The 27,962-nt window shown below is 36.8% G+C and overlaps 1 protein-coding gene across 5 annotated transcripts in view; it reads right to left on the reverse strand.

Moving 5' to 3' along the window:
- NT5C2 (5'-nucleotidase, cytosolic II) overlaps nucleotides 1–27,962 on the reverse strand; it is a 102,879-nt gene that overhangs the window by 68,748 nt on the left and 6,169 nt on the right. Inside the window, exons 2-3 of one of the 5 annotated variants that reach the window (XM_049645663.1) lie at nucleotides 25,362–25,426; nucleotides 7,258–7,382 (exon numbers count right to left, since the gene is read on the reverse strand). In XM_049645663.1, coding sequence (XP_049501620.1) covers nucleotides 7,258–7,358 — 101 coding nt within the window. In that variant the 5' untranslated portion in view covers nucleotides 7,359–7,382; nucleotides 25,362–25,426. Of the gene's footprint in view, nucleotides 1–7,257; nucleotides 7,383–20,080; nucleotides 24,445–25,361; nucleotides 27,735–27,962 lie in introns of those variants that run through there. The other 4 variants (XM_049645661.1, XM_049645666.1, XM_049645664.1 and 1 more) reach the window with 4 other exon arrangements.

Here is a 27,962-nt window from a genome sequence, read left to right on the forward strand (position 1 = left end):
AGAGAGAGAGGGAGACAGAGCAAATCACAAGCAGGCTCCACACTGACAGTGCAGAGCCCAATGTGGGGCTCAAACTCACAAACTGTGAGCTGAAATCAAGAGTCAGACACTTAACTGACTAAGCCACCGAGGCGCCCCAAATTCTGAACTTTTTAAAAGTTTGTTTGTTATGGTATGAGCAAATCAATTATGAAACTATTCTAGATGTATTATTAGAATGAGCAAATGAGTAAAGATGTTGATGTTGTGAAGATTCAGGGTTCTCTTTACAGAACAACAGATATTTTCATGAAATCAAAGTAAACAAGGGGGCACCTGGGTGGCTCAGTCAGTAGAGCGTCTAACTCCTGATCTCACAGTTGCAGGCCCAAGCCCTCTGCTGGGTGTAGAGATTACTTAAAACTAAAATTAAAAAAAAAAAAAAAAAAAAAAGAAAGTAAACAAGAAAGAACCTTATTGGGAAAAACTGGAATTAGAATAGTGCAAACTCATGATTTCAAAAATATATGTAAGAATGTGTGTACTCAGTGAAAATAATTTTGACAAATAAAGGTAGACATCTCTAGAATACTCCACCCAAAACAAGCAGAACATGCTTTCTTGTCAAGTACATATAGAAGATTATATAAGAATGAGGTGCAAATCAATAGCAAAAAGTTTGTGGGACATTCACAAATACGTGGAAATTCAACAACACATTCCTGAATAACTGATGTGTCAAAAAGAAATCATAAGAGAACATAGAAAATACTTCAGAGATCACTCAAAAACACACAACATATCAAAATTTAGGGGATACAGTGAAAGCTGTACTGAGAGGTAAATTTATAGCTTTACAACGCATTTATTAAAAGAGAGAAAACATTTCAAAGCAATGACCCAAGCTTCTACCTTAAGAAATTCAAAAAGGAAGAGCAAATTATACTCAAAAAACAAGCAGAAGGAAGCAAACGATAAAGATCAGAGCAGAAATAAAACAAAACAGAAAAACACTGGAGAAAAGTAAATGAAACCAAAGGTTGGTTTCAACAATATAACAACATTTAGCTAGAATGAAGAAAAAAAGAATCAAATTACTAAAGTCATAAATGAAAGCAGACACATTACTACTGACCTTAAAGAAATAAAAACAAATAGAAGAGAATACTATAAACAATTGTATGCCAACATAACAGGTAAAAGAGATGAAATAGACAAATACCTAGAAACACACAAACTACCAACACTGACTCAAGAAGAAATAGAAAATCTGAATAAACCAATAATAAGTAAAGAAATTAAGTCAGTAATAAAAAAAAAAAAAATCTTCCAACAGCACAGGCAACCTCAGTCCTGGGCTAAACAGTGTACAGACACAAGTAGCCCTGGCTACTTCAGATAGATGGAAGCCTTTTGTATTTAAGCAAGTTGGAGGGGAGGGGTGACAGAGGAAGTATGGGAGAAGAAGGAGATGTGAACATTAAGTTATTCACATTGTCCTGATGCTGAATATGGATGCTGGTATATCCAAATATTGACATAGTTCTTGTGTTTTTCAATTTAAGAAAGAGAATTTGCAAAATCTTTTTTGGTTGTATAAACCGGTTATATTCATGACCTTGTATGTATTTCATAAAGTGAGTATCAATAAATACTGTTTAAAGTAAAAATAAAAAATCGTCCAACAAAGCTGAAAATTTATAGCTTCCCTGGTGAACTCTATCAAATGTTCCAATAAAAATTAACACCAATCTTTCTCAAATTTTTCCATCAGAGTTGAGCCAGTAGTACATCTCAATACCTAAGCCAGGAAAAAGAAAATATAGAACAATATCCCTATGTAGATAAAAAAAAAAAAAAAAATCCTCAACAAAATACTAGCAAACCAAATCCAACTAAGTACAAAAACCACATGATCATTTCAATAGACACAAAAAAGCATGTGACAAAATCCAACACCCTTTCATGATAAATACATTCAACAAACTAGAACTAGAAAGGAATTTCAAACTAGGAATAAAAAGGAATTTTCATAACCTGATTAAAGGACAGCTATGATAAACCTGCAGCTAACATCATACTAAATGATGAAAGATTGCAAGATTTCTTCCTAAGGTGAGGCAAAAGAAAAGGGATGTTTACTCTTACTAGTCCTGTACAGCGCTGTACTGGACATGATAGCCAAAATTAGGCAAGAAAAAAGGCCTCCAAATTGGAAAAGAAGTAAATCTATCCTTATTTGCAGATGACATGATCTTATATGTAGAATCACCAAAAAATCCACAAAACAAACAAACTGTTAGAGCTAATGGTTATTTTGTTTTTATGCCATCCATATATCCTCGGTAGTGAAGAATCAGTCTTTTGCCCATTTCCTCATTGGGTTGAATTTTTAAGTTCTTTATATATTCTGGAAAGAAATCTTTAACAGATGCGTGATTTACAAATATTTTCTCAGTCCGCAGCAGCCTTATACTTAATAGCTAAAAACCAAAAAGCTCTAAGGTCCATAAACAGAAAATAGATGAACAAACTGTGGTATACTGATAACAATGGAAGGCAGAATAATAATAAAAAAGAACAAATTACTGATACACACAAAAATATAGATGAATCTATCTCTCAAACATTACTTTGAATAAAAGAAGTCATACACAAGAGTCCTTGAAGGTGAAATATGCTATCTAAATATGAGTAACATGTCTTCAAACGGAGTTTCTTTCTATGGATTTCATTAAATCAAAGATCTGCTATCTCTCTTTTTTTTTTTTTAATTTTTTTTTTAATGTTTATTTATTTTTGAGACAGAGAGAGACAGAGCATGAACGGGAGAGGGTCACAGAGAGAGGGAGACACAGAATCTGAAACAGGCTCCAGGCTCTGAGCTGTCAGCACAGAGCCCGACGCGGGGCTCGAACCCACGGACCGTGAGATCGTGACCTGAGCCGAAGTCGGACGCTTAACCAATCGAGCCACCCAGGTGCCCCTTAGATCTGCTATCTCTTATTCTCTCTCTTCCTTGCCACTGCCACCACCACTTTTCTATTTTACTTTTAGGTAGGTTTTTGGAAGAAGCATAAAGGGAATGGAAGCAGAGAAACAAACTGAAAATGTTTTAGGATCCAGTATCTTTTTTTGAACAATAAAGTTTAGAGAATCTGTATTCCATAAAGTAGGATCACCACACATTATGAAGAGAACTTATATTTAGAAGAGACCAGGAATACCTATGATGTAAGAAAAAAAAAGGTAAGTCACTGAAATTTTTTAAACTTTTCACGCGGAGATAATTCTAGATTCATATACAGTAGCAAGAAATAACACGGAAAGATTCCTCTATATCGTTCACCTAGTTTCCATCAAGGAGAAGATCCTGTATAAATACAGTACAATATCACAACCAGGGAACTGATATCGATACAATTCACCAACTTTATCCAGATTTCACCAGCTTTACATGCATTCATGTGTATGTAGCTTCATGTAATCATCACTGAAGTCAAGACACAAAACAGTTCCAATCATAAGGATTCCCTGTGTTATTTTTTTACAGCTATGCTCACCTCCCTTCACTTACCCCAATCCCTAAGTCCTTGCAACACTACTGTTCTTAATCTCCATAATTTTGTCATTTCACGAATGTTATAGAGATGGAATCATGTACTAGGCAAACTTTTGAGATTGGCTTTATTAACTCAGCATAATTTTCTTGATACAGCAAAGTTGTGTGTATTGATAGTTCATTCTTTTTTATTGTTGAATGGGATTCTTCAGAGCTAATATTTTAGGCAAAAAAATAGGGTGAAAAAAACCCTTCCCAGCTCCTGAATCCTTATCTGCCATTCCCTAGGAATATGAAACACTATTCAAAGCATTAGAATGATATACTAACAAAAAAAATTTAACACAGTTCTGATAACTCGACCTCACTCTTCTTATTCTGACAAGATATATGCCATCTGTATATTATTTAAGGAACACAGCTGCTTGACATTTCTGAGGACCTATCTCTTCCATGTGATTTTCAATTCATAAGATGGCTATTGAAATCTTATCAACTTGTCCATTTGACTATTAAAACCCATACTAAAATGACAGGTTAATTCAGCTTAATCAACGATACAACTAAAACACTGAATGACATTCATGTGATATGTACTAAGTGGTTAAGTGAGAAAGAAATTAAAATTTATCAACATGGCAGTCTCCCTCTGTATAAAACCTGATACTGGTTTTTAACTTGCAGTTAAAAAAAATCATAAACACTTCTAATTCTACCAGTGTGCCAAGCTACAAATACTACAAAATAATTTTATATAGGTACACAAATACCTTTTTACTCCTTAAACATATATAATAATTTAACTCTGAGTAGAGAAGAAATTAGAGAGGTTTAAATAAGCACTGGAATGGCTTTGGAGGCCTAAATTTCAATTTAAAAAATCATTTTGGAAAAATATAAAGAACTTAAAGACAAAGTGATTACAAGGTCTTTTAAAATAAGGCAAAAGACTGCTTAACCAAAAATTCACAGGCCCAATTGTTTATCAGACCTCAGTTCAACATGATAAAACCACTGCTGAATTCATAAGCTATATTCATAAAGAACCAACTTACTTACAGAAATTCTTCTGTGCTATAATCATCAAAATTTAAAAGGAAAGAAACAAATACCTGATTTCAGCACCCTGGGCACAGTCAACGTCGAGAGAAGATGCAAAATCTAATTGTTCCATTCTTGGATTTGATAGATACAAATTGTGATCTATACTGATCACTATCAGATTCTCAGTGTTAAACAAGGAACTACCTAAGAGGTAGTTGTCTAACTTGCCTCCTTCAAGCCACTGTAACATCTGAGCAACTCAGCCTATCTTCTGACCATAGAGCAAAACTATTCCAATGAAGGGTTTGGCTTGATAATTATCTTCAGCCTAGAAGACTCAATAACCATAATAAGGAAATGAAAGACGTACAATAGTCATACATTCTGAAGGCCAGTTTCTTAAAAATGACTCATGACCATCATTTTTAAGACTAATATTAGCAAGAAAAAAAGCCAGAAGTTAGATGTCTATTTACTTAACTAAAAATATTTAGCTTCTTCTAAAAAGGGAATTCTAAAGCATCACAGTGTATAGTTTATGATAAATGATCATCAGAGTCTACCTAATTCAACCAGTGATAAATTACCAACTCCAATAAATGTCTTTAATAAAAAACCCTAGAAACAGAATATTCTACAAACTTATTTAACTAGAAAACTAAAATAAATTCCTTTTAAATGATTTCTATTAAAAATTTTTAATTAACAAAAGCAAATACTTGCAAAAATTCAAGAACCCAAATTCTACATTAAAAGGAAAATCTGCAATATACGACAAGATGGATAAACCTTGAGAACACTACGCTAACTGAAATAAGTCTGTCACAAAAAGACATACTGTATGATTGTACTTATATGAATACTTGGAGTTATCAAAATTATATAAAGACAGACAGTATAATGGTGATTGCCAGGGGCTGGAGGAGGAAAGGGGAGTTATTGTTTAATAAGTATAGTATCAATTTTACAAAATGAAGTTAGAGGGATGGATACTGGTGATGGCTGCACAACAGTATGAATGTACTTAAAACCACCGAACCATATGCTTAAAACAGTGAAGACGTAAACTATATGATGTGTATGCTTTACCACAATAAAAAGGAAAAAAATGTTTTAAGTGATCTAAAAATTCAAATCCTTGAAGATGTTTTTCTCCTGTTTCTATTATTTCAGATTGTACTCTACTATATGAAGACTATAGGGTGCAGAGCCAATCTACAATCTTACAGGAAATATCATTCTAAATGAGTCAGAAGCACTCAGGCTATATATGACATACTACATACAATTAGGACATGTGATGTTTACTCGATGATCTCTCTTCATTGCACAATTCTAACCCCTGTTTCTACTGACAAACATGTTACATCATAACCAAATGTATGCAGCATAAACACTAAGCAAATAACTGAACAAGTGTAAAACACCTGTATATTTCCTCTTTCCTCCAACCTAGAAACAAATGAGTAATTATGAGTTGTTGTCGGTTCCTGGAGTTCCCATACAACTTTTTAGCACTACCAGTACACCAGCATTTCTTTCTACTTATACCTTGCTTACCCAAGATGGGAAGCCAGATAGTTCTAGTAGGGACCAGGACTTTGTATCCTATTAATTTATGGAAAATGTAAACTTCTAATTTCTGTCTAAAAACAAACGATTTCTAAACGCAGTACTTCTACATATTTTGGCTACTGAAGGTTTAGGGAGAGACAGCCACTTAATTGACTCCATTAAAAGTGGCATATAAAAATATTTACATTTTAAACTTTTAAAGGATTTTTAAAAGGATTTAGAGAAAATATTAGTCTTAAGATAATAAATGTTGCTAATACTCAGCATTACCACATTCAATCTAATACACAGTAGCCAGGAGAGACAATTTCAAAAAATCTATTTAAAAACTATAATCAGTTTGTAGCAAATGTCAAATAAGAATTTCATTCTTATTTTTAAATGTTTTTACTTACTTTTGAGACAGAGAGAGCATGCACACAAGCAGAAAAGGGGCAGAGAGGGGGACAGAGAATCCAAAGTGGGCTCCACACTGAAAGCAGAGAGCCCAATGCAGGGCTCGAACTCACTGTGAGATCATGATCTGAGCCAAAGTCGGAGGCTCTTAGTTGGTTACTAAGCCACCCAGGCACCCCAAGAATTTCACTCTTATTAACTAAGGTACAGAGCGCCTGGGTGGCTCAGGCAGTCAGTTGAGCATCAGAGTTCAGCTCAGGTCATGATCTCACGGTTCATGGGTTTTAGCCCTGCGTCCTGCTCTGTGCTGACAGCTTGGAGCCTGGAGCCTGCTTCAGATTCTGTGTCTCCCTTTCTTGCCCTCTCCTGCATGTTCCCTCCTGCGTGTTCCCTCTCTCTCCCTCTCTCTCTCTCTTAAAGAAATTAAAAAAATGTTAACTAAGGTACAATTCTCCAGCAGCTGAAGACTTTCTTCAGTTAAGGACTTTTATTAGTAGATATATTAAAACACAGCAGCAGCAGTATGGTGTACTAGCGCTTAAAAATCTAGACTCTAGACTAGGTTTGAACCATAAACTGGCCTTATAATCTATGTAAATTGCCTAACTTCTCTACACATTAATTTCATCATCTGTAAAATGAGGACAATATGTGCCTACTTTACAGAGCTGTTTTGAGGATTAAACAGACAAAATACTTACCGATGATAGGCTTCTCGCCGATACTTTTTCAGGGCATGCTTATCCATGTTAGCAGGCATATCCGCTGCATTCTGTAACCGATCACTCCAGGAGGTTGACATTTTATTTCAATTGTATGCTGAATTCTAGAAAAGAAAATCAGTAGTTTAGTAGCTTAATGTTGGTATCTATTTACTGTTATCTGATTTTTTTAAAAATCAGAAAAACTCTAGATTGCAAATTTACTGATATAATTATCTATTTAAATATACTGAATATGGTAAATATACTGAAAAATTATACTTACCATTCTAAACTATGTCAATTTACAAAAATAATTTCATATGGTAATTTCTATCCAGACAGATCATATTCCAAATAATTAAGCATGACTGCCAATAAAAACTAACTTCAATCCTAGATTCTAGAAGAGACCTAGACAACAGATTTGTGAAAATATATTAATTTTCAGTTAATATGGGTTTCAAAATATGTAAAGTAAGCAACTCTTTAATTCTCTTTTTTTTAATGTTTATTTTTGAGAGAGAGTGCAAGTGGTAGCACTCTTGTGTGCACAAGAGCACAGGAGGGGCCGAGAGACAGAGACAGAAAGGCAGAGACAGAGACAGAGAGAGAGGAAGAGAATCCTAAGTAGGCTCCTTGCTGTCAGGGTGGAGCCCAACATGGGGCTCAAACCTAAACTGTGAGATCATGACCTATGCTGAGATCAAGAGCCAGACACTCAGCCCACTAAGCCACTCACGCACCCCAGCAACTCTTTAATTCTAATCAACACACTAAGCTCAATCAATGGGGGTAGAATTGCAAGTAATGAATGTCTGATTTCTAATTATATCATGCTTTTAAATTTTTCTACAATTATCTTTCAGCTGGTATTAAAGACTATGGACTAGAAAAAAAAAACAAAAAAACTAAAGCATTTTACCTATTAGAATAAACATCTAAAATAAGGTGAGCATGGGGAGCCTGGCTGGCTCAGTGCAACATACAAGTTTTATTTTAATTTTTTTAATGTTTATTTTTTTGAAAGAGAGAGAGCGTGAGTACAAGCAGGGGACGGGCAGAGAGGGAGACACAAAATCAGAAGCAGGCTCCAGGCTCTGAGCTGTCAACACAGAGCCTGACGCAGGATCTCGAACTCTCTCGAACTGGGAGCCACCCAGGCACCCTGCAACATGCAACTTTTGATCTCAGGGCTGTAAATTTGAACCCAAGGTAGGGTGTAGAGATTAAATCTTTTTTTTTTTTTTTTTTTTTGAGAGAGAGAGAGAGAGAGAGAAGAGTGTGGGGAAGAGGGACTGAGGGAGAGGGAGAGAGAGAATCTCAAGAGGGCACCACACTCAATGTGGAGCCCGACACAGGGCTCAATCCCACAACCCTGGGATCATGACCTGAACTGAAATCTAGAGTCAGTCAACTGACTGAGTCACCAAGGTGCCCTCAAAATAAAATATTTAGGGGAAAAAAAAAAAAAAAAGGAGTGCCACAGAAGTGCCTGGGTGGTTCAGTCAGTTCAGTTCAGCGCCTAACTCTTGATGTCACTTACGACATTAAGTCAATTTTTAAATTTTGTAGGTTTTTTTTTTTTTTAAATGATTCATTGAGGTGAAATTCAAAAAAGTTAAACCATTTTAAAGTAAATAAGTCAGGGACACCTGGCAGGCTCAATTGGAAGAGCATGTGACTCTTGATATCAGGATTGTGAGTTCAAACACCACTTTGGGGGGCTCCTGGGTGGCTCAGTCGGTTAAGCATCCGACTTTGGCTCAGGTCATGATCTCACGGTCCATGAGTTCGAGCCCCGTGTCGGGCTCTGTGCTGACAGCTCAGAGCCTGGAGCCTGCTTCTAATTCTGTGTCTCCCTCTCTCTCTGACACTCCCCCGTTCATGCTCTGTCTCTGTCTCAAAAATAAATAAACATTAAAAAAAAAAAAATTCAAACACCACTTTGGGTGTAGAGATTACTTAAAAATAAAATCTTTTATTTTTTTTATTTTATTTTTTTTTTAATAAAATCTTTTAAATAAATAAAGTCAAAAAATAAAAAATAAGTCAATGGCATATTCATAACATTGTGCAATTTCTACCTCTATCTAGTTCCAAAATATTTCCATCACTCCAAAGAAAACCCCTTACACTTTAAGCAGTTTCTCCCTCATCCCCCTTAGCCCTCAACATGGCAACCACCAATCTGGGTTCTGTCTCGACAGATTTATCTATTCTGGATATTTCATATAAATGGAATCATGTAACATGTAACCTATTGTGTCTGACTTCTGTCATTTAACATAATATTTCTCATTTCATCCATATTGTACCAAGTTTCCATTGTACGTATTTATCACAATTCATCACAATTGATGGATGTCTGGACTATGTCCACCTTTTGGCTACTGTGAATAGTGCTGCTATGAACAGGTACAATGTATTTACGTAGCAGTCTCCAATTCTTTTGAATATATATTTAGGTCTGTAAGTTTTTAAAGTAACCATGATTTCCAAACACTGTTTACAGAACAACAGTACTGGTATTTATAAAAGATTCTAGTTAAAATCTTTTTCTTTATTTATTATGAGAGAGCAAGAGAGAGAGGGCATGAACATGAGGGGGGGGGGGAGGTGCAGAGAGAGGAGAAAGAATCCCAAGCAGACTCTGTACTGTCAGTGCAGAGCCTGACGTAGGCCTTGAATGAACGAACCATGAGACCATGACCTGAGACGAAATCAAGAGTCAGATATTTAACCGACTGAGCCACCCAGGTGCCCCTCTAGTTAAAACCTTATTAAAGTTTAAAATTAACTTGAGAGGAAGTTATTTGTTAGACTATTATAATTAAATCTAGACATACTATAAGGATTTTTTCTTTTAATAAAAAAAGATTCATGTAACAAATCTGGACCATTTTGTGGACCAAAAAGGGAGAAATTTAGAAGTGAGAATTATGATGGAACATCAATGATTTCTGGAATAGAGATTGGGAAGAGGACCAGAAATATAACTTACATGTATTTAACACTCAGATATGAAATTTGTATTCTATGGTAAATTAAGAGAAATCAGAATAGTCATGCATTAAAACAAGACTTCAACTGTAATTATGGTCCATCCAATAAAGCAAGGGAAATAAAATTTGCTTATTGTTGAGGTTTTTTTAAATTGTTGAGGTCTTAAGGAAATTCCAATTTTTAAAAATCTCAATATTCACAAAAGGCTACTTCTTAACATTTTTTCTTTTTAAATTAGGGAGATGTGCAGAAGGTGAGCTCTCTAATCTTCATTTGTATAATGATTAGTACACACGGGTGAGGAAACCCATTTGAAGCCTGAAAAAGAACCAACCAGAGTTAAAAGGAAACAATCTCTGAAGCTCATGCAGGTTGGGAAGAGTTCCCATCCCAAGTAGCCAGAATGAAAAACCTCATCACTAACACAGTATTGAGTAGAGTACAGTTGGAAGGGTTTGTGTGGGGCAAAATCATCAAGACTAAACATTGCTTTCATCCTGCCTAGCAAAAGTTAAAAGACCTGAAAGGACCAAACTGCTTCCAAGTACCTCAACCATGCCAAAAAACAAAGTTTAAACATATTCATAAGAATACAAAAATATCCAGCAACCAACAAGGTAAAATTTATACTGTCTGACATTCAATCAAAAATTATTAGCATTCAAAGAAATAGGACAATATGACCTATAATGAGGAGAGAAATCCATCAATTGCATAAATGACACAGATGATAAAATTTGTACAAACATTTAAAAATGACAACTACAATTATCTGAGATGAAAAACATGCTGGAGGGGTGGCTGGCTGGCTTAGTTGGAGAAGCATGGGACTCTTGATCTTGGGGTTGTGTTTATTTAAAAATAAAATCTTAAAAAAAAAATTTTTTTAATCATGCTGCAATGGTATTGGCACAGACACATAGACCAATGGAATAGAATAGAAACCCCAGAACTAGACCCACAAACTTATGGCCAACTAATCTTTGACAAAGCAGGAAAGAACATCCAATGGAAAAAAGACAGTGTCTTTAACAAATGGTGCTGGGAGAACTGGACAGCAACATGCAGAAGACTGAAACTAGACCACTTTCTCACACCATTCACAAAAATAAACTCAAAATGGATAAAGGACCTGAATGTAAGACAGGAAACCATCAAAACCCTAGAGGAGAAAGCAGGAAAAGACCTCTCTGACCTCAGTCGTAGCAATTTCTTACTTGACACATCCCCAAAGGCAAGGGAATTAAAAGCAAAAATGAACTACTAGGACCTTATGAAGATAAAAAGCTTCTGCACAGCAAAGGAAACAACCAACAAAACTAAAAGGCAACCAACGGAATGGGAAAAGATATTTGCAAATGACATATCGGACAAAGGGCTAGTATCCAAAATCTATAAAGAGCTCACCAAACTCCACACCCAAAAAACAAATAACCCAGTGAAGAAATGGGCAGAAAACATGAATAGATACTTCTCTAAAGAAGACATCCGGATGGCCAACAGGCACATGAAAAGATGCTCAACATCGCTCCTCATCAGGGAAATACAAATCAAAACCACACTCAGATATCACCTCACGCCAGTCAGAGTGACCAAAATGAACAAATCAGGAGACTATAGATGCTGGAGAGGATGTGGAGAAACGGGAACCCTCTTGCACTGCTGGTGGGAATGCAAATTGGTGCAGCCGCTCTGGAAAACAGTGTGGAGGTTCCTCAAAAAATTAAAAATAGACCTACCCTATGACCCAGCAATAGCACTGCTAGGAATTTACCCAAGGGATACAGGAGTACTGATGCATAGTGGCACTTGTACCCCAATGTTTATAGCAGCACTCTCAACAATAGCCAAATTGTGGAAAGAGCCTAAATGTCCATCAACTGATGAATGGTTAAGAAATTGTGGTTTATATACACAATGGAGTACTACATGGCAATGAGAAAGAATGAAATCTGGCCCTTTGTAGCAACGTGGATGGAACTGGAGAGTGTTATACTAAGTGAAATAAGACAGAGAAAGACAGATACCATTTGTTTTCACTCTTATGTGGATCCTGAGGAACTTAACAGAAACCCATGGGGGAGCGGAAGGGGGGAAAAAAAAAGAGGTTAGAGTGGGAGAGAGCCAAAGCATAAGAGACTCTTAAAAACTGAGACCAAACTGAGGGTTGATGGGGGGTGGGAGGGAGGAGAGGGTGGGTGATGGGTATTGAGGAGGGCACCTTTTGGGATGAGCACTGGGTGTTGTATGGAAACCAATTTGACAATAAATTTCATATATTGAAAAATAAATAAATAAATAAGTAAATAAAAATCATGCTGCATAGGATGAATAGGTTATACATGAAAGAAAACATTAGTGAAGTTGAAGAAAAAGCAATAGAACCTATTCAAACTAAAAGAGAGAAAAGGACCAAAAAAAAAAAAAAAAAAAAAAATTAAGAGCACCAGTGAGCTGTGCAAGTTCCAAGCACCTTGACATATGTGTAATTGGAGTCCACAAAGGAAAAGAGAAAGGACGAAAAGAGAAAAAAAAAAAAAAATTAAAGAAACAGAGAAAAAATTTCCAAATTTGATATAAACCATAAATCCATACATTCAAGAAAACTCAGCAAACCCCAAGCACAAGAAACATTAAAATTACATCAAAGCACATCAAAACCAAATTCCTTAAAAAGTGGTAAAGAGAAAATATTAAAAAGGAGCTAGGGAGAAAATAAACACATTATTATTATTATTTTTTTAATAAATGTTTATTCGTTTTTGAGAAAGAGAACGGGAGCAGGGAGGGGTGGGGGGGTAGAGGATCCAAAGAGGGCTCTGCACTGACAGCAGCAATCCCAATATGGGGTTCAAACTCATGAACCGTGAGATCAGGACCTGAGCCGAAGTTGGATGCTCAACTAACAGAGCCACCCAAGCACCCCAAAAACACATTCGTAAAGAAGAAAAAAGGAGATTTCTCATCTGAAACAGTGAAGCCAGAGGAAAGTGAAGAAATACCTTTAAAGCATTGAAAGAAGTGTCAACCTAGAATTCTATACCTGGCAAAAATATCTTTCTGAAATAAACTTTTTCAGACACATGAAAGCTGAAAGAATTCATCACCAGCCAACTAAAAAAATAAATAAATAAATAATTTAAAGAAGTCCAGGCAAGAGGAAAACAATACCAGATGGAAATCAATCTACACAGAATAATTATAAAAGATTTTTTTTCTATGTTAAAATTTTTTTAAGTTTATTTATTTATTTATTTATTTATTGAGAGAGAGAGAGAGAGAGAGAGAGAGAGAGAGAGAGAGAAAGACAGGGTAAGCACAAGCAGGGGAGGGGCAGAGAGAAGGAGGGACAGAATCCCAAGCAGGCTCTACGCCATCAGCACAGAGCCCAATGTGGGGCTCAAACTCACAAACTGTGAGATCATGACCTGAGCCAAGATCAAGAGTCAGATGCTTAACCAACTGTGCCACCCAGGCACCCCATTCCTATGTTAAATCTGTTTAAAAGACACCTGTTTAAAGCAACAGTAGTAACAAAGTATTGTGAAGTTTATTATATAACTAGAAGTAAAATGTAGGACATAATAGCCCAAAGGTGGGTAGGGGGAAAATAAAAATATACTATTGTAAGATTCTTATAGTGTACAAGAAGTAGTACAGTAACACTTGAAAGCAGACTGTGACAAAGTAAACATGCATACTATACACCCTAAAGCAATCACCAAAATTACACAGTTATGGCCAGTAAGGCAACAAAAGACATAAAATAGAAACAAAAAAATAATCAACTTAAAATAAGAGTTAAAAAGAACAAAAGGAAACAAAAAAAAAAACAGGACAAACAGGACAAAATAGCAAGGTAGTAGAATTTTACTTAACTATATTTTTAAAAATTGCACTACATTCAAAATGCCTAAAAACTCCAATTAAAAAGAAGCTCTAGTGGGTATATTAACATTAAACAAAGTATACTTCAGATCAAAGAATCACTATGTATAATTGATAAAAAGGTCAATTTGCCAAAAAGATACAGCAATTACAAACATATGCACCCAACAATAGAGCTCCAAAATACATGGAGCAAACATTGATAAAAGTGAAGGAGGAAACAGATAGTGCTACAATAACTGTTGAAGACTTAACTACTGATAAGGATATTCAGGTCTACAACAACACTATAGACTAACTACACCTAACACGCGTATAGGCCACTCCGCCTAACAACAGAGTACACATTCTTCTCAAGTGCTCAATCACAAAGCTCAATCACAAAGCTAGTATCAATACATGTTTAAAAACTGACAAAACATGCAATCATACAAAATATCTTCTACTACCACAATGGAATGAAGCTGGAAATCAGCAACAGGATGAAAAACCTTATGACTCACAAATACACAGAAATTAAACAACACTCTTTCCAACAACCAATGGATCAGAGAAGAAATCACAAGGAAAATGTGTGTGTGTGCACTCGTGCGCACTCTCTCTCTCTCTCAAATAAAAAATAAAGAGGCACCTGGGTGGCTCAGTCAGTTAAGCATCTGGCTCCAGATTTCAGCTTAGGACATGATCTCATGGTTTGTGAGTTCAAGCCCTGCAACTGGCTCTGTGCTGACAACTCAGAGCCTGCTTGGGATTCTCTCTCTCCCTTTCTCTGCGTCTTCCCCACTTATGATAAAAATAAATAAATAAACTTAAAAAAAAAAAAACAAAAAAGAGGGGAAAAAATCGCAAATCAATAACCTATGTCTTCAGGAATTAGAAGAGAGAGACAAAAAAAAAAAAAAGGTAAATTAACTAAACCCAAGCCCATCAGAAAGATCAATGAGAACAAAAGTTGGTTCTTTGAAATGACCAACAAAATTGACAAACCTTTACCTACAATGACTAGGAAATAAAGAGAGAAGATTCAAACAACTAGAATCAGATGAAAGTGGGGACATTATTACTGACATATGTACACAGAAATAAAAATCAAATCCATCAACATATTAAAATAATTCATTACAACCAAGTGGTGTTGGGTCCAAGAACACAGGATGACTTATCTTTCTTTTCTTTTTTTACTTATTTTGAGAGAGAGAAAAAGCATGAGTGGGGTAGGGTCAGAGAGAGAGGAGACAGAGAGAACCCAAGCAGACTCTGTACTGCCAGATCAGAACCCAATGTGGGAGAGATCATGACCCCAGCCTAAGTCAGATATTTAACCAACTGAGCTACCCAGTCACCCTGGGATCATTTATCATTCTAAAATCAGTCAATGAGAGGTGCCTGGGTGGCTCAGTCAGTTAAGCACCAGACTTTGGCTCACGCATCATCTCATGGTTGGTGACTTTGAGCCCAACGTCGGGCTCTGGGCTGACAGCTCAGAGCCTGGAGCCTATTTCAGATTCTGTGTGTCGCTCTCTCTCTGACCCTCCCCCACTTGCTTGTGCGCGTGTGCGCGCGTGCTCTCTCTCTCAAAAAACAAAAAAATTAAAGAAAAATTTAAATCAATGTAACAGAAAAACAATATATCATCTCAATACAGAGCAAACAAGTACAAGACGAAATCCAACATGCTTTCCTGATTTAAAAAAAAATAAATCTCAGCAAATTAGGTATAAAAGGGAACTTCTTTAGTATGATAAAGTGCATTTACCAAAAACCTACGGCTAATATAATATTAATGGCAAAAGACTGAATGTTTTCTCCCTAAGATCAGACAAAAGAGATGTATGCGGTCACCACTCAACATTGTACTGAAGGTTCTATTCTAGCCAGTATAATCAGGCACCTGGCAGGATATATAAAAATTAATATAAAAATTAATGCAAGGGGTGCTTGGCTGGCTCAGTCAGTAGAGCATGAACTCTTGATCTTAGGGTCATGACTTCGAGCCCCATTTTTGGCACAGAGTTTGCTTTTAAAAAAAGTAATTCATAATGAATGATAGACCTAAATGTAAAACCTGAAACTCTTAAACTTTTAGAAGAAAACATAAGGGAAAATCTTTTTTTTAATGTTTTTATTTATTTTTGAGACAGAGACAGAGCATGAGCAGGGGATTTTTTATATTAAAAAAATGTTAATGTTTATTTTTGAGAGAGACAGAGACAGAGTGCAAGCAGGGGAGGAACAGAGAGAGAGGGAGACACAGAATCCGAAGCAGGCTCCAGGCTCTGAGCTGTCAGCACAGAGCCTGATGCGAGGCTCAAACTCACACACTGTGAGATCATGACATGAGCTGAAGTCAGATGCTTAACCGAGTGAGCCACCCAGGCACCCCTAAGGGAAAATCTTTGAGAGCTCTTGAGTTAGTAAAAATCTCCTGGTTTCCACACCTAAAACACAATTGATTAAATAGGTTGATAAATTAGATCCCATCAAAGTTTATGGTTTCTGCTCTTCAAAAGACACTGTCTGGCACAAAAACAGACACTCGGATCAATGGAACAGAATAGAGAACCCAGAAATGGACCCACAAATGTATGGCCAACTAATATTTGACAAAGCAGGAAAGAACATCCAATGGAATAAAGACAGTCTCTTCAGCAAGTGGTGCTGGGAAAACTGGACAGTGACAAGCAGAAAAATGAACCTGGACCACTTTCTTACACCAGACACAAAAATAAGCTCCAAATGGATGAAAGACCTCAATGTAAGACAGGAAGCCATCAAAATCCTCGAGGAGAAAGCAGGCAACAACCTCTTTGACCTTGGCCACAGCAACTTCTTACTCAACACATCTCCAAAGGCAAGGGAAACAAAAGCAAAAATGAGCTACTGGGACCTCATCAAAATAAAAAGCTTCTGCACAGCGAAGGAAACAATCAGCAAAATTAAAGGCAACCAACAGAATGGGAGAAGATATTTGCAAATGACATATCAGATAAAGGGTTAGTATCCAAAATCTATAAAGAACTTATCAAACTCAACACCCAAAAAAACCCAAATAATCCAGTGAAGAAATGGGCAAAAGACATGAATGGACACTTCTCCAAAGAAGACATCCAGATGGCCAACCGACACATGAAAAAATGCTCAATCTCACTCATCATCAGGGAAATACAAATCAAAACCACAGTGAGATACCACCTCACACCTGTCAGAATGACTAACATTAACAACTCAGGCAAGAATGCAGAGAAAGAGGAACTCTTTTGCACTGCTGGTGAGAATGCAAACTGGTACAGCGACTCTGGAAAACATATGGAGGCTCCTCAAAAAATGAAAAATGGAACTACCCTAAAACCCAGCAATTGCACTACTAGTTATCTATCCAAGGGATACAGGTGTACTGTTTCGAAGGGGCACATGCACCCCAAGGTTTACAGCACCACTATCAACAATAGCAAAAGTATGGAAGGAGCCCAAATGTCCATTGACCAATGAACGAATAAAGATGCGGTATGTATGTACATACATGTACATATACACGATGGAGTACTACTCGGCAATCAAAAAGAATGAAATCTTACCATTTGCAACTACATGGATAGAATTGGAGGGTATTATGCTAAGCGAAATTAGAGAAAGACAAATATATGAGTTCACTCATATGAGGACTTTAAAAGACAAAACAGATGAACATAAGGGGAGGGAAACAAAAATAATATAAAAACAGGAAGGGGGACAAAACATAAGAGACTCTTAAATATGGAGAATAAACAGAGGATTACTAGAGGGGTTGTGGGAGGAGGGATGGGCTAAATGGGTAAGGGGCATCAAGGAATCTACTCCTGAAATCATTATTGCACTATATGCTAACTAATTTGGATGTAAATTATAAAAAAAAATTAAAATTAAAGAAAAAACTAATTAATTAAAATAATAAACATAAAAAATAAAATAAAAATCAGTGTATGTAAAAATAAATAAACACTAAAAATTTTTTTTAAAAAGGATTCTGTATTTTGTCAAATGAAAAAAAAAATACACTATTAAGGAAAAGACAAGCTACAACAACAAATTCCCAGGCTCATGGAGCTTACATTTTAGTGGAGTCGGATAATAATCAAATATATAATATTGTGCCAGATGATCGTAAGTGGTATATGGTAGAAGTCAAATAAAGAAAATGAAGAAATAAACAGTGACAATGGTTACACTACAGATAGAAAAACCTTCCAAGACCTCTATGAAGAGGTGACATTTGTTCAGAGACCTGAGTAAAGTGAGGGAATAATATATAAAATAAAACAAACAATAAATCAACTTACCACAGGTTCGCATTATAAGCTATGTTAATGTTTTGTACCTTAGGGTTTACATGTATGAGTGATGCAAAATATTTAAAATATTTTATTCCCTTAGAAAGTTTTTTAATTTTTTTAATGTTTATTTATGTTTTGAGAGAGAGACAGAATGTGAGCAGGGGAGGGGCAGAGAGAGAGGGAGCCACAGAACTCGAAGCAGGCTCCAGGATCTATGCTGTCAGCACAGAGCCCGACATGGGGCTCGAACTCACAAACTGAGATCATGACCTGAGTCCAAGTCAGATGCTTAACCAACTGAGCCACCCAGGCACCCCCCCCTTAGAAAGTTTAAATATTGTCTCTTCAATCTGGTTGGTATATTCAACTTATTATGCAGGTCCCTTTCATTGCTAACAGAGGGCTAAAAACAAAACAAAATTGTATTTTCATATTGCATTTCCATTAATATATTTTCTATCTCTGGGCTGGGTGGCTCAGTCAGTTAAGGGTCCAATTCTTGGTATCAGCTCAGGTCATGATCTCACAGTTCATGGGATCAATCCCAAACAAAGCCTGTTTGGGATTCTCTTTCTCTCCTTCTTTCTCTGCCCTTCCCCCAAGAACTGGCATACAGATGTGCCCGCCTGCTCTCTCTCTCTCTCTCTCAAAATAAATAAAATAAACATTAAAAAATATTTTTTTCGGGGCACCTGGGTGGCTCAGTCGATTAAATGTCCAACTCTTGGTTTGGGCTCAGGTCACGATCTCATGGTTTCACGAGTTCAAGCCCTATGTTAGTCTCTGTGCCAGCAGCGCAGAGCTTGCTTGAGATTCTCTTTCTCTCCCTCTCTATGCCCCTCCCCTACTTATGCTGTTTCTCTCAAATAAATAAACTTAAAAAAAAATTTTTTAAATATATTTTCTATCTCTCCAGTAAGGGAGAGGGGAGATAAGTTACAGTACGGGAGAAAATATTTGCAAATTACACATCTGAAAAAGGATTATATCCAGAATACACAAAGAGCTCTCAAAATACAGCAATAAGACAAACAATTATAAAAATACAGGCAAAAGATTTGAACTGATGTTTCTTTTTTTTTTTTTTTTTTAACGTTTATTTATTTTTGAGACAGAGAGAGACAGAGCATGAACAGGGGAGGGGCAGAGAGAGAGGGAGACACAGAATCTGAAGCAGGCTCCAGGCTCTGAGCCGTCAGCACAGAGCCCGACGTGGGGCTCGAACTCACGGACCGCAAGATTGTGACCTGAGCCGAAGTCGGCCGCTTAACCGACTGAGCCACCCAGGCGCCCCGATGTTTCATCAATCAAGATAGATGGCAATTAAGTACATGAAATGATGCTCAAGGTCATTTATCATCAGGGAAATGCAAATTACTACAGTAATATTCCACTACATTACTATTAGAAAGCTTAAAATTTTTAGAAGACTGACCATGCCAAATTTAGTGATGAAATAGAGCAACTAGAACTCTAATACACTGCTGATTGAAAATATAAAAATGATACAAGCATTTTGGAAAAGTTTTCCATTTCCTTAAAAGTTAAACACGTATCTACTATGTGGCCCAACCTTTCTACTCCTAATTATCCAAGAGAAATGAAAGCAAATGGGGTACCTGGGTGGCTCAATCAGTTGAGTGTCCAACTTTGGCTCAGGTCATGATCTCACACAGTTTGTGGGTTCGAGCCCCGCTTCGGGCTCTGTGCTGACAGCTCAGAGCCTGGAGCCTGCTTTGGATTCTTTGTCTCCTTCTCTCTTTGACCCTCCCCCACTCATGCTCTCTCAAAAATAAATAAATGTGAAAAAAAAATTTAAAAAAGAAGTGAAAGCAAATATAAAGACTTTTACACAAATATTCATAGCAACTTTGTTTGTAATAACCATAAAGTAAAACAAGCCAAGCATCTATGAGCAGGTGAATGGATAAACTGTAGTACATCCATACAATGGAATAATACTATGCAATTAAAAAAAAAAATGAACTACTGGGGCTCCTGGGTGGCTCAGCTGGTTAAGCATCTACTTCAGCTCAGGTCACAATCTGAGGGTTGGTGGGTTTCTGTCCCACATGGGGCTCCACACTAGTCTGAAGCCTGCTTGGGATTCTCATGCTCTCCTCTCTCTGCCCCTCCCTTCCTGGTGCTTTCTCTCTCAAAATAAACAAACTTAAAAAAAAATGAACTACTGATATACAACATGAATAAATTTCAGAATTATGCTAAGTGAAAGCAGACAAACAAGACTGCATACTACATGATCCTGTTTACATAAAATTCCAGAAAATGCAAACTAATCTGCAGTAACAGAAATAAGATTAGTGGCTGACTGAGGTGAAGGAGTAAGGCAAAGAGGGACTCAAAGAAACTTTTGGGAGGGATATGTTCATTATCTTAATTATGGTGATTGTTTCACATGTGTACACATACATAAAAACTTAGTGTATACTCTAAATATGTGCAGTTTATTGCATATATTTATACCTCAATGAAACGGTTTTTTAAAGTCAGGCTTTTTCTTTCCTCAAAAATTAGAGGTAGAGGAGCGCCTGAGTGGTGGCACAGTTGAGTGTCCAACTCTTAATTTTGGCTCAGGTCATGATCTCCCAGTTCCTGGGATTAGTCCATGGGCTCCTTGCTGAGTGCTGAGCCTGCTTGGGATTCTCTCTCTGCCCTTCCCCCACTCTTGCTCTCTCTCAAAATAAACACACAAAAAAATGAGAGGTAGTAACTACACTAAGAAAAGATTTTCCCCACAGATTTTAATTCCTTTATTCAAATTATTATAGGGAAAATTCAAAGCACTTTCCTGGGTCATTCATGGACGTCAACAAAATACCTTTTCTTTGGGGCACCTGGGTGGCTCAGTTGGTTGAGCGTCCAACTTTGGCCCAAGTCATGATCTCACAGTTTGTGGGTTCGAGCCTCGCATCGGGCTCTGTGCGGACAGCTCAGAGCCTGGAGCCTGGTTCAGATTCTGTGTCTCCTTCTCTCCCTGCCCCTCCTCCACTCGCACTCTGTCTCTCAAAAATAAATAAATGTTAAAAGAAAAATGAAAAAAAACAATTAAAAAAATACCTTTTCTTTTGTTGTTGTTGTTTTTTGAGAGCTGAGGGTGAGGGGCAGAGAGAGAGAGAGAAAGAGAATCTTAAGCAGGCTCCACATTGAGCACAGAGCCCAATGTGGGGTTCTATCCCACAACCCTGGGATCATGACCTGAGCAAAAATCAAGAGTGGGATGAGCAGGGCACCTGGGTGGCTCAGTCTCTTAAGGATCCAACTCTTGATTTTGGCTCACATCATGATCTCATGGTTCATGAGATCAAGCCCTGTGTTGGGCTCCACACTGACAGTACACAGCCTGCTTAGGATTCTCTCTCCCTCTCTGCTCTTCCCTTGCCTGCATGCACTCTCTCTCTCTCAAAATAAACAAAAAATATATATTTAAGAGTGGGACGTTCAACTGACTGAGCCATCCAGGTGCTCCAAAATGTATTTTCTTTTAAAAATTCAGGTTACAGACCCTCACAAAGAGAACATAAAACTTTAACTAAAATGTAAACATAAATTATTAAGTAATCACATTATCACTAATATGGAATAAAATCTGCCATGAAGTCTATACAGTTATGTGAAGATAAGGGGTAAGATTTTTTAAATAATCATCTTCAAATAATTCCTCATATGACAATTTTACTATGATCTTATCTAACACATCTTAACACTATATGACAGACTTTTGAACACTATCCAGAGTCAATCTATCTAATGCTTAACTATTTTCTTTAGTAATATTAGAATTAAAGATGATGATACTTTATCAATTGGCCAAAAAAACCAAAAGAGACAACAGTTCTAATAAGTAGGTAAATATTTCATTTGTCACTTGTTTACAGTATCAAGCTTAAGAGGAGTTTTATTCAGTAAGGTACAGTAGTGACTAATACGGAATAAAAAGCTCAAATTATAATTCCTTTCAAACAATAGTGGTACAGTTAGAAAATTCTTTGTTTCAACATAAAATACACAGCCTACAAAATACTTGTCCCTGAAGAGTAACAACTGAAACGAACTTTCAAGCATTTGAAATATTGTTGTTTCACGTAAAAATATTTCAACATACCCGCTCCTTTCACCACTAATGATGTCACCACCCCCCTATCCCTGCCCCACCCCTTAAAAGGAAAAACAGCTGCCCCAACGGCTCCAGGCAACTAATGAAAACAGGAAGCAAAGAGTAACTGAATCTAGGGTAAACCTGGTTAGTAAAACCATTTTAAATGTTTCAGCTCACATCAGTAATTTACTTGGAAAGAAGTGAGTAGCAAGTAAACACATTATGTAGCACAAGTCTATCTGGCAAAGTGCTTAATATATATGATATACTGAATCAAACATTCATTGTTCACCAGAATAAGTAGGTCAATCTAGATAACAGAGTAATGATAACAGCAAGTAAGTATAAACACTCAGGGTTTTACTAAACTTCACTGGAATTTATTTTGTGTTTAAATATAAAACTTGAAATTTCTAAGTTTTATAATCAACCATTCTAAGAACACTGAACACCGCTCTGAAACTTGGGTGGAAAGAATAAGAATAATTTTGAATGGTCTCTTCAAATTTTCTCACCAGCTTGAAATTTATTTTATCTTCATAAATACAACTTTAACTGCATATTACATATATTAAACTAGTTTATGGAAAAAGAAGAGTTAAAGATAATCCTCCATCTGTAAGGCCTGGTATTGAACTAAATAAGGAGGCACATTGTATCTGTGTAAATGTGCACCTGAGTGTGTGTAAAGTAGTAAAATTACTTTATTACAGTTGACTTTTTAAAAACATTTCCTTTGTTATGATACTAAGGATACTTACAAAATATTTCATATGACCTTGTTTTCCTTATGTTCTGACAACTTGCTAACAGCTTTAAATACACAATCTATATAATTAATACAAGTTATGTATGAACTGTAAGGTATGTTGAACCAGAAGAATACTGACAATACTGCTGTGGGCCATTTCTACTGAAAGGAAAATGCACATCTGTAGAATCACTTTTACTGGCTGGTCTAACAGTAAGGAACAGGCTTCTTGCCTACTGCAAACCCTTGATAAGTCTCCACTCAGCATCTGTTTGATAAGTAGGCATACTTTACACATGGCCCTTGATAACGCTATTCCTTGACCAATGAGCAAGTAAACCAAGAAAGTATAGTGGTAAGTCAGTTTTAACATTACGTATGGCTTAGGGTCCCCTCTGTAACATGACCACAAACAAACCAACAAACTTACAAATGTATTCCCTAGAAAACAAGGGGAGTCAGATACAGGTATAGATTAATTTATCTAACAGTACTGATGAAAATCTAAATTATAAAATCTATAGTTAATAGCACAGGAGCCAATGGCAGGCTGCCCCAGGATGGGCCACCATTTTTAGTTAAAAGCAAACAAAACCTAGCAGATTCAGAAGCTCTTTACCTGTCCCCTCAATTGCCTGCTTCTATCAAGAAGAGAGCTAATAATAGAAACTCCTCTAAGAAACTTATCTTCATAACAAGGCAATCTTTGTCTTCCAACCATCTCCTCTCACCTTCCTGCTCAAGTTCTCTCTCCCCTTTGTATCTCCTCAAGCCCCTACCCCTCTCCTCAGCACATATAAGCATCATGTTGTCCATCTCTGGAATTTCCACGTCTGTGTGGAGTCCCCCTATGTATGCTATTAAATTTGACTTTTTCCTGTTAATCTGTCCCATGTTAATTTACTTCTTGGTCCAGCTAGGACTCTGAAGGGCAGAGAAAATTCTTCCCTCCCGACAATTGTGTCACCTCTAACTCAAAGAACAGCACTTTCAAACAAACCACAGCTTTGAAAGTATTTTTGTAACTCCTTCTAATCATAAAATATGTGAAGAAAATAATCACATAAAATATTTTGAGATATTTTCCCCAAAAGGGAGACTCCTTAAAACTGTTGTATTAAGGGGCGCCTGGGTGGCGCAGTCGGTTAAGCGTCCGACTTCGGCCAGGTCACGATCTCGCGGTCCGTGGGTTCGAGCCCCGCGTCGGGCTCTGGGCTGATGGCTCGGAGCCTGGAGCCTGTTTCCGATTCTGTGTCTCCCTCTCTCTCTGCCCCTTCCCTGCTCATGCTCTGTCTCTCTCTGTCTCAAAAATAAATAAAAACATTTAAAAAAAAAATTAAAAAAAAAAAAAACTGTTGTATTAAAATAAAACTGTGTTAAATGTTTCATTACCTCTTATCTTCTGAACACTTCGTAACAGCTTTTTGTTCATTTTCATTTCATTAGTTTCATTCAGAGTTCTATCATTTACCCTGCAAATGTACTATACATTCCTGTAAAAGGCCAGCATTCATAGTTTGCACACCAAGTGAAAGCTAACAAATTACAACTAACAAACTTGCGCACATATTATTTGCTATTCTCATACCCTTTTTCTTTTTTTGCACATTAACACTTCCAGACATGATACATTTTGATAGTAAGAGTCAGTCTCTTTCTCTAAAATAGAAGACCATAAGGTGAGATTTGTTTTGTTTTGCTGCTGTTTCCCAGTTCTTTTAACGGCGACTTGATACACACAGGCAGAAAAAAATGGAGCTCCTAGACCTATACACTTGGCAGCTCTTTGCTCTTTAAAAGCTAATTCTTGTGTAAGCCTGAAAACGCAAGAATTGCACAAGTTCCTTTTAACGCTCTAAAACAGTCTTTGTGAAATCTTACTTTTGGTTCAGAAACGCATAAGAATCTTGGCTTGATTAACGTAATATTTTGCTAACATTTCGACATCAGGCCTTGGAACAAAAGCTTCTTTGTTCTCTGATGGAAAATAACAAAACTGAGAAGAGATCTTGTCAAGTGAGAAATGCAGTACCTGTTGCCTTGACAATCTGTTCTTCTTCAAGCAATAATATGTTCCAATTTCTAGTCTGAAACGAACTGGAAAATACAAATTTACTTCACATGTTCCTAAAGTTCCTAAATATACAAGGGAGACCTGAATTTTATTATGTTCTCCTAAACATTCTACCACTGCTACTCCTGGAATTCTGTTACTTGAGCCATATCATACACAATACAGTATTTTTGTTCTATATCAACATATGAAAGTTTCTTCTAACAATGTTTTGAGTAACACCAGACCTTCAACAATAACATGGTTATTGACACAAAGAAAAAGAAAGCATGTAAAGAAGACATTTTATTTATTTTTTTATTTTTATTTTTTAACGTTTATTTATTTTTGAGACAGAGAGAGACAGAGGATGAACGGGGGAGGGGCAGAGAGAGAGGGAGACACAGAATCGGAAGCAGGCTCCAGGCTCCGAGCCATCAGCCCAGAGCCGGACGTGGAGCTCGAACTCACGGACCGTGAGATCGTGACCTGAGCCGAAGTCGGACGCTTAACCGACTGAGCCACCCAGGCACCCCAAGAAGACATTTTAAATGAATGCGCTTGAGGATATGTAGTATGCCATCTATTTCTTTAAAATATTGCTATAATTAACTAAGGTCTTTCAAAAGCATAAAGGTAACTAAGCCTGACATTTTTTACATTGAGCCAATATACAATTCTTTGCACCTTTAATAATAATTCTTGAACATTCTTTTAAAAAGGAGGTAAAAATTGTTTGATTTCGAAAAGAACGAATTATTTTACCCATGAGTTCCTGGCTCATCGTTCAACTTTGTTCTAGCTGTAATCTTAACTCTCACCACAAAAAAAAAAAAAAAAAAAAAAAAAAAAAAAAAAAAAGATAAAAATCAGAAAGGCAGAAATAATCATCACAGTATTTTCACTTTTTGGTTTATAAATTCATTTATGGATTAGTCTGCTTATTTGGTAAAAATTCAGAGATACATAAGTTCAATGCCTTAATAATGCTAACATAACAGCTAACATTTACTAAGCATTCACATTTTTTCATGTATTATTCTAAGCACTATACAAATTTCATCTGACTTCTCACAACCACCATATGAGTTAGGTGCTATTATCTTCATTATACAAAGAAGAAAACAGCATTGGGAAGTTAAATAATTTCACCAACATCACAGAATTCTACTTATGATGAAGAGCATACATTCTAGAGCCACAATGCCTGGATTCAAAATCTGCCTCCAACACTAATTTAACTAGCTCTATGACTGAGCAAATTACACAATCACTTCAGTTTCTTTCCTCCACTCCAAAATGGCCAGATTTGGAACCAGGATTCAATACATTAATAAGTGCAAGGTGCTAAGAACACCAGCTGACACATAGTGCTTAATAATTCTTCATAATGCTAGAGCCCATGATGTTTAATATTTGCAGCCTCTGCACAATGTAGTACAGTGGTCTCTCTTTCTTAGTGGTTTTCCTTTCCATGGTTTCAGTTATCTGGTGTCAACTGCAACCTCCAGAAGCAGATGATCCTCCTTGTGTTATAGTCAGAAGATCAATAGTAGCTTAAGGTTACTTCACAATGCCTATGCCATTCACTTCATCTCATCTTGTGGGCACTTTATCATCTCATGTCATCACAAGAAGGGTGAGTACAGTATAAGAAGATACTCTGAGAGAACACATTCACCTAACTTTTATTACAGCTTTGTTCTACAAAACAACTGGCCTGGACTCTTCAAATACATCAATGTTTAGAAAACAAACAAAAAGCTGGGAACCTGCGGTGGATTAAAAATAATTAAAGGGACATGGCAACTAAATGCAATTAACTCGTGATCTCAGACTAGATCCAGGCACCAATGAATTAGGTTGAAGAATACTATACAGGTCATTATTGGAACCGCTCTGAAACTATTTTCCCTGTGAAATTTTTAACATCTGCCATATATTAGATAATAATGTTACCTCCATGTTAAATGTGTAGTTTTACGGGACATCTTTGTTTTTAGGGTATTCAGGTAGATCATTTGAGGAATGAAGTGTCATGATGTCTGCGACTTACTTTTAAATGGTTCAGGGAGCACCTGACTGTCTCACTTAGTTAAGTGTCATAATCTCACAGTTCACGAGATCAAGCCCCGCATTGGGTCCCACATCCGGCCCCACATCGGGCTCTGCGCTGACAGAGTCTGCTTGGATTCTCTCCCTCTCTGCCCCTCCCCTGCTCTCTCTCTCTCTCAAAATAAGTAAACATTAAAAAACAAAACGTTCAGGAAAAAATGTATAAATGAAAAAACGTGGCATAATGTTAACTGGTGAATCCAAATGAAAGACAAATTCATTGAACATTATTGCACTTTTCTTTTTTTTTTTTTTTTTAATTTTTTTTTTCAACGTTTTTTATTTATTTTTGGGACAGAGAGAGACAGAGCATGAACGGGGGAGGGGCAGAGAGAGAGGGAGACACAGAATCGGAAACAGGCTCCAGGCTCCGAGCCATCAGCCCAGAGCCCGACGCGGGGCTCGAACTCACGGACCGCGAGATCGTGACCTGGCTGAAGTCGGCCGCTTAACCGACTGCGCCAC

This window comes from Panthera uncia, chromosome D2 (assembly GCF_023721935.1).
Source record: "Panthera uncia isolate 11264 chromosome D2, Puncia_PCG_1.0, whole genome shotgun sequence".
In the NCBI taxonomy this organism is placed as follows: Eukaryota; Metazoa; Chordata; class Mammalia; order Carnivora; family Felidae; genus Panthera; species Panthera uncia.